General features: G+C 33.1%; 1 protein-coding gene across 1 annotated transcript in view; it reads right to left on the bottom strand.

Annotated features, from left to right (window-relative positions):
• Positions 1–330: 330 nt before the first annotated feature.
• Positions 331–13,200, bottom strand: part of PKN2 (protein kinase N2) — a 130,037-nt gene continuing 117,167 nt past the window's right edge. Inside the window, exons 18-22 of the mRNA XM_043575511.1 lie at positions 12,319–12,395; positions 6,831–6,973; positions 3,459–3,566; positions 3,006–3,086; positions 331–2,920 (exon numbers count right to left, since the gene is read on the bottom strand). Of these exons, the coding sequence (XP_043431446.1) occupies positions 2,717–2,920; positions 3,006–3,086; positions 3,459–3,566; positions 6,831–6,973; positions 12,319–12,395 (613 nt within the window). The 3' untranslated portion in view covers positions 331–2,716. The remainder of the gene's footprint in view (positions 2,921–3,005; positions 3,087–3,458; positions 3,567–6,830; positions 6,974–12,318; positions 12,396–13,200) is intronic.

Raw genomic sequence — 13,200 nt, 5'->3', positions numbered from 1 at the left:
ATTTTTCTTCAACTTTCTATCCACATTGTCTAGCACACAGAAGGCATTTTATATATATATATATATATATATATATATATATATATATATATATATATCTCCACTGAATAAAAGATGCTATTGATCTTACAGAGGTAGAATGCAAACTTTCCCCATTACTACCAGTGAAGTGGACAGTTCGCTCTCAGATTTTGCCCTTCCCCAGGACCAAAAACACTTGCAAGAAGGCTAATAAGCAAAGTTAGTCTTTGAGATCTTGAATATAGTAGAGCTAATACACATTTTGATGAACAGAAAGTTTCCAAAAGGAAAAAATACTTAAAACCAAAGTTACAAATTATAATCTATTTATACTTTAATTTGTGCATTTGTGGTAATTTATGACTGCAAAACACTTTTTCCTTAGAATGACATAAAGGCACATTTCATTTCAATGCATAGTGTACCATTCTAAAATATACTAATAATTTCCTTACAAAGTGCTTGAGCAGTCACTTACACATACAGTAATAGCAAAATATATTTACACTCTATAGAGTTTAAAAATTTAAAATCTGACTAAAATATATATATTTTTTAAAAACTACAGAAAATATTAGTGCTTTCTTCAGCTTAATTGTGTGAATATACCCTGCCCTCTAATTTTTTCTTAGTGATTGACTTCAATTAAAAAAAAAAAACAAAACTTCTGTACACTGTGTAGTTACATAATGCTATGTCAGGTTTTAATGCTAAAAGCCTATTTTAGACATTGCTTTCTATGCATATTTGAGAACCAGGAAAGGTGAGCAGACTGTACCTCAAAAGTATTTAGTGTTTTTTTTTTTTTTAATGTGTTAACACTGTGTAAATTAAAGCCAGACAATTAAGCTAAGATCCTCTCCTGTCCTTTAACAAGGAAATTAACTGGCATTTTAAAATAACTTTAAACAACTTATTGCTCCCTCTTTCTATAAGATTTTCCCCCAAAGAATCTTGGGTAATAATAGAATTGGAAGGAAATAAGAATTCTTGGAAAAATTGTAACTGTTCTCAGAGTATACAAAAACATGCCAGCACACCCTAGCAAGTCTGAAGTATTGATAAACTTTCTACAAATCGATGTGCTTTTATGTTTCTCATAGAATTTAAATTTGAACAATTTTTAAGACATGAGATCACTGTGATTAAATGGCTAATTCAGTATGGTTAGTTCACAACTTGTTATTCCTGAGATATGATGACCCTAACATGCTAAGCACAGAATTAAAGATGTTATTATTGAACTAAAGAAAAATAATGCAGTCATACCCGAGAGGAAAAGGATGCAAAAACTAACAACAACAACAAAAAAACCAAAAAACTCCAGGCAAGTGGAAAAGTCATGGCTTGCCAAAAGACTTTCCTCTAAGAGCATTAAAAAAAGCCACAAATGGATCCTCTGAAGAGTTGTAAAAAGTATTTGATCAAATTATTTTTGAGACTTTTGAGGTACAGCTTTAGTGTTATAATAATTTTATAAAATATAGACTGTTTTATCAAAAATATTTATACATTCTGTTATAATATATTGCTTTTGCCCTCAGTAACTGCCAATATAAAATCTGGATCCAGTGGCCTAAAATGTACAAATGCACTTAACGTAAATGCTGGAGTTTGAGGTGTCTGCTTGGCCACTGTACAAAAGTGATGAAGTGGTGAAATTAAATAATAAACCTACAACATAGAATACATTACAACTTGCACATATACATGTTCACAGCATGTATACAACGATAATCCCTATGTTTTAACAGATATAGTTCCCTTCTACAGTAGATACAAGAATAAGGGCTGAAAAATGTACAACGAATATCAAAAAAGGAGTAATTAGTCCACTGATTTTGGAAGAAGGTATGATTGAATATATCGAGTGTCTAGACTTTGGGAATGCATACAGGTAATACAGTATCTTGGTTCAGGCTAATCAGAAGTCCTCATTCTTAAAATTTTAAGTAAATGCTGATGTTTAGTTGTTCCTGTTTGCTTCAGCATGGTTTAATAAACAAAAAATTGTTTGGCAAGTAGCTCTGTTGGAAAGCTATGAGGCTCTGTTACATGGTTGGTAAAGATAAGGCAATAAAAATTTTCTCCTAATAAATATAGAAAATTTATAAAACAAGACATCAATTCATTTTTTTTAAAAAAACAAGCCAAAAAATGTGCACAAACTACCACTACATTTTTTTTTGATATTATAGTAATTTCATTAAAAAAATAAGAGCATTTGCCTTATTCGAACAGATTTACTATGTGTGAACAGTAATAGCATCCCAAACCCTTTTTGTTCTTTTTGTAAAATATAGCTAATTGAAGTGAAATGATTAATCTTCCTTCCACTTAAGGCAGGCATAAGGCATAGCGAGGGACCGTGGAAGAGTGTTTTTTTTTTTTTCTTTTCTTTTTTTTTTTAAATAGACTATTGATCCAAAAGTATTCATTTGTGATAGGTTTTCATGGCCGATGTTCATTCCGCTTAAACTCCATGAAACTGTTTCCAGTGCTCAGATTTACGTTGAAAATACATTAAAAGAAGCCACTTTCAAGAAGATTTTACAATAGTACTTTTAAAGAAATCTTCATGTGTTTAAACAAAAAACTCAGAAGCTACTGGTGGCACAGAGAGCAAATGAAGGGTTGCTATTGTTAAGAGGTCTTCTTGTGAGTTAGTTTGCTTGGTTTCACAGTGTCTAGGAACTTAACACCAATCAGCAATGTAGTCAAAATCTCTGAACATTTCTTGCTCCTCTTCTGAAAGTATCCTTGGTTCTCGAGGCGGAGTCAAAATAGGTGCTTCTGAGGTAAATTCATCATCAAAATTACTAACATCTTCTCGTCCTCTAATGGTAGGTACAAATGGCGGCTTTACTTTTTTGTCCATCAGAGCACTCCAATCAATTAGCTGGATTACAAAATATAAAATGACCAGTTTAGTTTCCTACACTTAATTTCTATTTTCACAAAAAATTTTAAACTGTCACACTTACCCGGAAAAATGGGTGCTTTTTTACATCCTCTGCATCTTTCTCACCAGCTCCAAGTCGCCGCTCAGGATTTCTTCGTAATAGCTAACACAATATAAAATATAAAAGTTAAAATAAAACCAGTGACTTCGTTGATAAAGATTCTCATAACTTGCAAAGATTTAGATGTTTTTTTTGGTATGTGTTTGTCTAAACCATGCAACATCTATGAACTAAAAAACAACTTCTAAAGTTCTAATTGGGTTCTCCCGGGAGGGTGAAGAGTTAAGTCTGGGGAGCCACCCCTGGAGCCAGAGATGTCGTGTCCCCCTCCTCTTTAATTTCCCGTTGCAAACAATAACGGCCTTTTCTGCCGTAAAAAGAAAAAAAATAAAAATAAAAAAAAGATAAAGTTCCAACTGGGAAATGTCCTTCAATAAAAGAAATTTAAGCAGTTTATAAACCATTAGCTCTTACCCTTCTCATTATTGATATGGCTTCTGTAGATAAGAACCTTGGATACCTTACTTCATCATTTACAATACTGTCAAAAACTTCCTCTTCATCATCACCAGGAAAGGGAGACTAGAAAAAAAATCTCTGAGTAAGTCAAAATGAATTTCAATACTGTAAAATCTTATCACCTATCCAAAGTACAGACAAGAACCAAGTAGTGAGGAAAACAAACAAAAAACTTACCAAAACACCAAACAAGAAAAGACTGTGAGAAGCCACAAAAGATACACAACAGATCTATTATACAGAGGATATACCATATACTCTTATTGAAATCTTCATCTTTATTTCACAGACTTTAATAACAAACTTGGTTATATTATACAATATCATTTTTTCACTTAATTTAATTCCATTCTATTTTATTTAATTCACTTTTTCATTTATCTGGCCAGACAGTCAATATTTTGAGTGCATACTAGATAGTAAAAATTATTTAGATAATCAACATTTCTCAAAAAGCTCAATCTTGTGGACAGAAAAAAATGGGTAAAGTAAATATGGTAATAAGTGTCACCATAGAGAGAAGCTCAGAGTTTGTACATCTGAGTTGTACATCTGATATGGATGTACTTTGAATTTCACAGTCAATAGCAAATTAATTAGCAAAACACAATTAGAGATCTGCAGGCATAATGACAGCACTAAGTAGCAGCTGCCAACAAAATTCAAGTCTTAGGGGCATTTCAGTTAGCAGAGTATTATTAAAATGTTGCTCATATTGACAGGAATGACCCTAAGTCATAAAAACATATTTAAATTACATTCAGTATAACAATTTGATGCACAAAATGATAACTCTCAAATATATTGAAATGTTATTATGAAATATGACTTACTATTTCAGAATTTGAGATGACTTAGATTTGGTTGCTTGTTTCCTGTAAAGTATTAATGAATAAGAGCCAAGCAGAAAGCAGTATCAATGGAAAGGGAAGAATCTTTGACTTGAGGAATCTATGAAAATGAATTCAGAACCCAACCTCCTAAAGCTGAGCTGCCAATCTTATTGCTCATATGTAAGGAAATTTCACACTTTTCATTTACTGAAACCTTAGTTTGTTCATTTATGCACTCAAAATGAATAAATCAAATAGATAAATGAAGTGACTATTATGTGAGATAATATCATTTCTTTCTGGGATTGAGATAGCAGCAAATTAGAGAAAAATTCCTTTTCACAAGAATTCTCAATCAGAATTTCAAGTGGTAATACAAAACACTTTTGTCTATTTGATCAATTTTGTATTTAAAAAATGTCACTTTATAAATCCCTGAAGAGTGACGATATACCCACATATTCATTAAGATGTTAAAGTTCCTTGTTTCTGCAAATAGATTATAAATTAACAGGATGAACAATGGAATGCTAACAAGTATGTTTTAAACAGATATAAAAAGAATTCAATAGTCTGTTCAGATGTCAAGAGTGCAACTCCAATATCTAAGTTTACTTAAAATTTCTCTGATGCTTCAATTCTCATTTGGCACCAGGAAGGGGGATCTGGTCCTTCCAGTCCTCAAAACCCATACAAACACAAATACACATTTGAAAATGCATGATATATCCAGTGAGTTTTCAAATCTTTGTAATAATAGAGTAATTAGACATAAACTTCAGCCAAACCTGACTTTTATCACAGTTAAAAGTTATTGCTAAAATCTTACCAATGTTAAAATGGTAAATTTAAAACTATCAAGTACGGATGAGTTTTAAGTTTAGTTCTTTTCCCAACTACCCTCTTACAAAGGTGCTAAAGAGAAAGGAAACTGCAATAAACAATTGTGAAGGAATAGCTGGATCCACTGTCTTTTATATCCTAGTAATTAACAGGTTAATCAATTAGAAACTCTTTTTAAAAATACAGAACAGGAGCTTCTTCATTTGCTCATTGCCAAGTTTTCCCGTCACTGTAGAAGAGGAAGCAGAATCAACTGGATCTTAATTCTGTAGTATTCTGCAATAAATTCACTTTTTTTGCCTGTCAGAGCTAATATGGAGAGTCAATTTTAAGCAAGCATGTAATTTTTGGTAACCTAATTAAATCTCATACATAAATGAATACATTAAAAAAACCCAAAGCAACAAAACTATTACTTTGAAAAAAGGTGTGGGGTGGGGGGAAGTTCAAGTAGGTCAGAGCTTACAGAAACAACTATTATGAGTACTTCTTCTTCTTCTTCTTTTTTTTTTTTATTATGAGTACTTCTGGCATTCTTAGAAAGCAAAGACCACTGTGGATTAGGGATAAAATACATCTTTCCATCTTAAAACACTGTATAGCAGCTTTTCTAGATAGAGGTAGAAATTTTACTAAATCACTGGTCTTAAGAATAGAAATAAGGTTAGGTGGATTCCATACCCCGAGGTAACAAAGCATAATGGTTTAGGGATAGGAAACCAGAGAGCCAGAGTTAAAAATCGCAGCTCCACCACATGAGAACTCTGTGACTTTAAGCAAGTTATTAAGTTCTTTGTGCTTCCACTTATACACCTGAAAATGGGCCTAAGACTAGTACTGAGCTCATTAAAGGCTGCTGAAAAATTAAATGAGCTAATATTTATAAAGCAAATAGGATAGTGCCTGGCACATGGTAAACATTTTAATTAGCTACTTTTCCTCCTTTCCTAAATATCCACTCCAATATAACATACCAAAGTGGCTGTCATTTGGATGGACTAAAATACTTTATTTATATGAAATAAGTGCCATTGTATGACAATACAGGGTAAAACTTTAGACATTTCTGACATTCAATAATTTGGTCAATCATTTATTCAGCTACTAATTTATTCATGCCTAGAATGTACAAGGAAGGTTTTTGGTACTGGGAAAACTGCAAAACAGTGAACCAAACTCATTTTTTTTTTCATCCCAAGATCATCCCAAGAACAAACTGTAAGCAGTTTTCAGTTACTTGTCTAAATATTTACCCTTTCCCAAGTCCAATTTATTTTGACCAATGCATTTATTTTGACCAATGTATAACTGACTTTTTGTTACAGGTATAGAGTACATTCTTTTCATTAGTCTTTCTGTTATTCCCTATGAAATGATCAATTATATATGACCATGTCTTAAATTCATAAAACACAAATAACTACAGCATACTGAAATATAAGGTATGATTTTCAAAGTTCTATAGATAATATAAAAACCTAAAAAACACAGTGAAGGTAATATAGAATTTCAGGCAATTACTAGTATATTATAAATGTGTATAAGTATGTGTAACTTAAGCTCCACTTATGCAGGAAACATATTAAGTCATTTCTAAATGACATATTTTGTTCTTTCCTAATTTCTCTCTCATCTATTTTATACTGCTTACCTCACCAACGAGCATCTCATATATAAGAACACCAAGGCCCCACCAGTCTACAGCCCTTGTATAGGATGTTTCTGTTAACACTTCTGGGGCAAGAAATTCAGGAGTGCCACAAAATGTGCTTGTTCTATCTCCATATCCCATTCCTGAAAAGGTAAAATTTAAGCATCTGTTAGCAAAGAAAAAAGTCTAGACCAACAGATAAAAAATTAGATGATATCCTTAGGAAGCAAAATTAAAGTTCCATTTGTGCATGGTGACCAAACTTAAGATATACCAGACTTCTACAGAAAATGTTAAGGACTGGTACAGAGAAAACTGTGCAACAGTAACTCTATTATTTAATTAATGGGTAAAAATAAAGAATTGCAATTTTCACACTTCATTTTATTTATTTTCTCTGTCATTACAAATGATGCTAAGAAGTTACAAGAAAAAAATTGATTCTGAGCTTCAATTTTTATCATCTTTTCAATTCAAACTTTAAAATATTTTATCTGGTTCATTATAAAAAATAACATTTAGTTTGAAGAATACCAAAATGCAAACCCTTGGATAAGCAAGAGTTAACCACCAAAACAACCTTGAAGAAGAAAAAACAAAACTGGAGGTATCACAATCCCAGATTTTAAGTTATACTACAAAGCTATAGTAATCAAAGCAGTATGGTACTGGCACAAAAACAGACACATATAACAATGAACAGGATAGAAAGCCCAGAAACAAACCCACAATTATACGGTCAATTATTCTTTGACAAAAGAGGCAAGAATATGCAATGGGAAAAAGTCTCTTCAACAAATGGTGTTGAGAAAATCAGACAGCTACATGCAAAAGAATGCAACTAGACCACTTTCTTATACCATACATGAAAATAAACTCAAAATGGATTAAGGACCTACATGTGAGACCTAAAATCATAAAGATCCTAGAAGAGACCAATTTCTCTGGAATTGGTAGTGGCAACATCTTTCTAGATATTTCTCCTGAGACAAGGGAAATAAAGCAAAAGTAAACTATTGGGACTACGTTGAAATAAAAACTTGTGCAGAGCAAAGTAAACAATAAACCCAACTAAAAGCCTACTGAATGGGAGAAGATATTTGCAAATGACATATCCGATAAAGGGTTAGCATCCAAAATATATAAAGAACTGATACAACTGAATACCAAAAAAACCCACAAATAATCCAGTTAAAAAATAGGCAGAAGATATGAACAGACATTTCTCCAAAGAAGACATCCAGATGGCCAAAAGACACACTCAATATCATTCATCATCAGGGAAATGCAAACCAAAACTATAATAACATATCACCTCACACCTGTCAGAATGGCTAAAATCAAAGCCACAAGAAACAAGTATTAATGAGGATGTGCAGAAAAAGGAACCCTCTTGTGCACTATTGGTGGGAATGCAAACTGGTGCAGTCACTATGGAAAACAGTATGGAGGCTCCTCAAAAAATGAAAAATAGAACTACCTTATGATCCAGTAATCACACTACTGAGTATTTACCCAAAGAATACAAAAACACGAATTTGAAACCATATATGCACCCCTCTGTTTACAGGAGCATTATTTACAATGGCCATAATATGGAAGCAGCCCAAGCACCCGTCAGTAGATGAATGAAGACTATGTGGCATGCATATGCATATATATATATATATATATATGTATATATATATATATACACACACACACACACACACACACACACACACACACATACACACACACACACACACACAATGCAATATTACTCAGCCATTAAAAAGAACGAGAAATGTTTCCATTTGCAACAACATGGAGGGAACTAGAGAGTATAATGCTAAGTGAAATGAGTTAGAGAAAGACAAATACCATATGATTTCATGCACAAGTAGAATTTAAGAAACAAATGAACAAAGGGGGAAAGAAAGAGAGATAAACCAAGAAAGAGACTCTTAACTATAGAGAACAAATTGATGGTTACCAGAGTTGTGTGGAGAGGGTGGAGGGGATGGGTGAAATAGGTGATGGGATTAAAGAGTACACTTACGTTATGAGCACTGGATAATGTAAAGAATTGTTGAATCACTATATTGTACACCTGAAACTAACGTGACACTATATGTTAACTATGCCAGAATTAAAATTAAAAACTTAATAAAATAAAAAAGGAGTTAACCAATGGTGTCATATACACATACAGTATTAATCTTTTAACTAGTTCACAAATTTATATTTCTTATAATTTAGTTTAGTAAATTTTGTTTAGTTCATAATTTTAATTTTATCATAACTTAGTAATATATTAATCAAATACACATTCTACATATTGAATATGTCTCAATATATTCTAAAGTGTTAAAAGCTCCTTATAAACATCATCTTAGGAAAGAATGTGAAAGAAAAGCTCTCAATTCTAAAGTATACATTTATAATGACTGAAAATCTCAAATGAACTTGGGAGTCTATGGACCAAGATTTGAAGAGCATAATTAAATACCTTAGCACAGAAGGGTGGAAAATTTGTTTTTGCAAAATTTCTTTAACATTGTCACACTTTTTTTTCTTCAATAAAATATTATTTTTAAAAAGAGCTGATAGAGTATCTACATAGGTTCTACACGAACCTTTTACGTGACTTGGCCAAGATTAAAAAAATGTTAATTAAGACCAAAATAGAACTAGTATTTCTTGATTTTTATTTTATGCTTTGATAAAAACTAGAGGAGATTACAAACTCCCTATTTTCAGGATAAAACTCTTAATTTTTTGTTTCGTTTATAGTAGTAGTAGTAGTATGAAATCTGTCACATTTTAGTGTAGTATATATGTCAACTACTGTAGTTATCATATTTCATTCATTCTGGTAAATTTTCTTATCCTGATATTTTTATTGTCATTTCTTTCTTTCTTTCTTTTTTTTTTTTTTTTTTGAGAGAGAGAGAGAGAGAGAACACATGAGAAGTAGGAGGAGAAAGAATCTTAAGCAGGCTCCACAAGCACAGAGTCTTATGTGGGCCTTAATCTCATGACCGTGAGATCATGACTTGAGCTGAAAGTGAGTTGGTTGCTCAAAGCGAATGAGTCACGCAGCACCCTTGTCCTGGTATTTTTTTTTTTTAATTTTTTAAACATTTATTCATTTTTGAGAGTGAGAGAGACAGAGTGTGAGCGGGGAAAGGGCAGAGAGAGAGGGAGACACAGAATCCGAAGCAGGCTCCAGGCTCTGAGCTGTCAGCACAGGGCCCAACTCGGGGCTTGAACTCACGGACTGTGAGATAATGACCTGAGCCAAAGTCAGATGCCCAACCAACTGAGCCACCCAGGTGCCCCTGTCCTGGTATTTTTAAAAAAAGGTGAAAGTAGGCCCAGTTGGCTAGGACTTCAAATTGGTTAAACTCCAAGGAAGGAGTTAACAACAGGCTCTTAAGAGTCAGAAAAGTCTGGGTTTAAATTCCTGCTTTGCCACTAGTTAGAAAGCTTAGAAAAGCTGTCTAACCTCAAAGGCTAGTTTCCTCATCTATATGCTGGGGGTTAACGCTACTACCTACCGTCACAAGACTATTAGAAATTAAAGGAGATCATGCATATGAAGAATTTGGTAAATTTCTTGGCAATTATCAAGTGCTCAAAAAATGTTATTAGCACCTACATGGCAGGTTGATTTGCTGGACAAAGAATCTAGAGACAGGAAAGTTGAAGAAGCTATTAGTTTTTCAAAACAAGATGACAGCTGGCAGTAGTAGAGGGGAAATGAAAAATTTAAGAAATATTGGGGCGCCTGGGTGGCGCAGTCGGTTAAGCGTCCGACTTCAGCCAGGTCATGATCTCGCGGTCCGTGAGTTCGAGCCCCGCGTCGTGCTCTGGGCTGTTGGCTCAGAGCCTGGAGCCTGTTTCTGATTCTGTGTCTCCCTCTCTCTCTGCCCGTCCCCCGTTCATGCTCTGTCTCTCTCTGTCCCAAAAATAAATAAACATTGAAAAAAAAAAATTAAAAAAAAAAAAAAAAAAGAAAAATTTAAGAAATATTAAGGAGGTAAATGTCAGCACATTTTGGTCATTAACTTGATGTGGAAAGAGAACAGAGTCCAGGATGATAGTACATTTTCAAAAAGGGAGACTGTGAGAAGATTGTGGCACCATCAACTATGAACTGGACTACCTGAAGAAAAGAACCTATTTTTGGTTGTATAATGTTGGAGGTACCTATGCATTTTTCAACCAAAGCTGTCTAGTAGACAGTTGAATATTTATGTTAGGAAAGGAATAATAGATTTTGGAATCATTAACCTATTATTTATAGTTAAAAACTAGCAATGATGAACAACAGGCTAAGGACAAACTGAGGAACAAAGGCATTTAAATCAACGGTGTTTAATACAGGAAAGTCCAATAAGAGGAAAAAAAGTATTACTGAATTCAAATTAAGAGGCTGGTGGATAACTGATGGTGATATATTTACAAAGTTCACTCATTTATTCATCCAGCTGCTTATTAATTGAATATTCACTGAATACTTAAGATGTGCCAAGCACTATACTCTACTGTGCTATGAAAACAAAGCCGAGGAACAAGAAGCTTGTGCAAAAGGGGGAACACAATGTTCATTACAATGCAATGTAATGAATTAAATGTCAAGATAACAGTAACTATTTACTATATGTTAGACACTGTGTCACATATATCCAATTCTTGAAATCCTCTTAAACAAGAAGCACTATATTGATTTTATATTTGAGGAAACAGACTCAATGAGATTCAAAGTAACTCATCCAAAGACACAGCAAGTAAGTGGCAAAGCCAGGGTTCAAACCTAGGACTGTATGGAGCCTAAACCTACAGTCTTTATACTTAAGCCACCTCTGATTCATATTTCCCCAGTTTACTTATTTACTTTTGAATATATAGACAAGATTCTGAGATATATGCATATTTTCTTCCTATTTAAAAATGTCAGACGTTTTAAGAAGCTGGACAGAAGTCATCAGGCCTATGTAATTTACTTTGTACAGTCCCAGCAAAGTAAAAAAAAAATTGGTGGCCTAACCAATGTTTTCTCAGAGTAGTGACAGAATTTTATTTATTTATTTTTTTAGAAAGAGAAAGAGGGAGAGAGAGAGAGACAGAGAGAGAGAGCATGCACACGTGTGTGGGGGAGAGTCAAGAGGGATAGGGAGAGAGAATCTCAAGCAGGCACCATGCGTAGCGTGGAGCATGGGAGATCATGACTTGAGCCGAAATTAAGAGTCAGACACTTAACCGACTGAGCCACTCAGGCGCCCCCATACAAAGAGGATCTTAGGTTTTACATTATGATTTCTGAAAACCTACCCTATTCATAACCACAGAATTCTTAATAATGTGATAATCAGATTACATAATGTCTTAACAAAGAATAAAGTTAAAAATACATTTTGCTTTCCATAGACAAAGTTGAAAAATACCAAAGTACAAAGGAATAGTAATCCATTAGAAAAGGAACTTTAAAATATCCAATTACCTTCTTTGCAAAGACCAAAATCAGCAATTTTCACAAAGCCCTCTGTATCTAGCAATAAGTTATCCAATTTCAAATCTCTGTTCAGGATAAAAAAAAAAATGCAAAATGAAAAAAAATCAATAAAATCAGTAGATAACGTAGGATAAAAATAATTTCAACAGGAGCGGTACTTTTTTTTTTTTACTAAAAATGAGTTTTCATGTTATGATTTGAGATTTAAATATATTACAAATGTTCACTTTTCTTCCTTTTTATTACTCTACATAATATAATTTCTGAATAATTTTCTCCACTATACAGAAAAGAATGTTTTTTAAAAGGAATGTTTTATCTATTTAAATATGTATTTTAAAGCGTGGAAGGAATTCAAGTATTTTTAACTTTGGTTTTATTAATTTGTTATTTGTGATAGTCTGACTTGGACTAAGTTTGAAGTTCTTCTACACACCATCTGTAAGAAAAGACTGTCAAGGTATCAAGAGGGCAGTTTTAACCAGCCTTATTCTAAGAGAATAATGCGAAATAAAGAGAAAGCTATCACTGACCAAAACTGATTAAATCAAAAATTGATTAAAAATTAAGTTAAAAATATTTTATCCTTTGAGAGTAAAACAGGGCCATGAGGAAACCCTCACCTTGGATATATTGTTACAAGTTTGAATACACTGATGTTTATGGTCTCCTTACTAGCCTTCCTGAATTTGTCTAGTCTAGAGCAATGCTATTCAAAGTGTGGTCCATTGCTTGGCTGCTGGGCTATTATTTGTTGCTAGTCTGCAACTTGATAAGGAGCTTATATTAGTACATAAGGCAACTGTGTCACCAAGTACAGTGTTTAGTTGACAGCAAGACTTAAGGAAGCAGGGTGATGTTTTATACTCT

The sequence above is a fragment of the Prionailurus bengalensis genome, chromosome C1 (assembly GCF_016509475.1).
Source record: "Prionailurus bengalensis isolate Pbe53 chromosome C1, Fcat_Pben_1.1_paternal_pri, whole genome shotgun sequence".
Classification (NCBI taxonomy): domain Eukaryota; kingdom Metazoa; phylum Chordata; class Mammalia; order Carnivora; family Felidae; genus Prionailurus; species Prionailurus bengalensis.
This window is presented reverse-complemented; position numbering and strand designations above follow the sequence as displayed.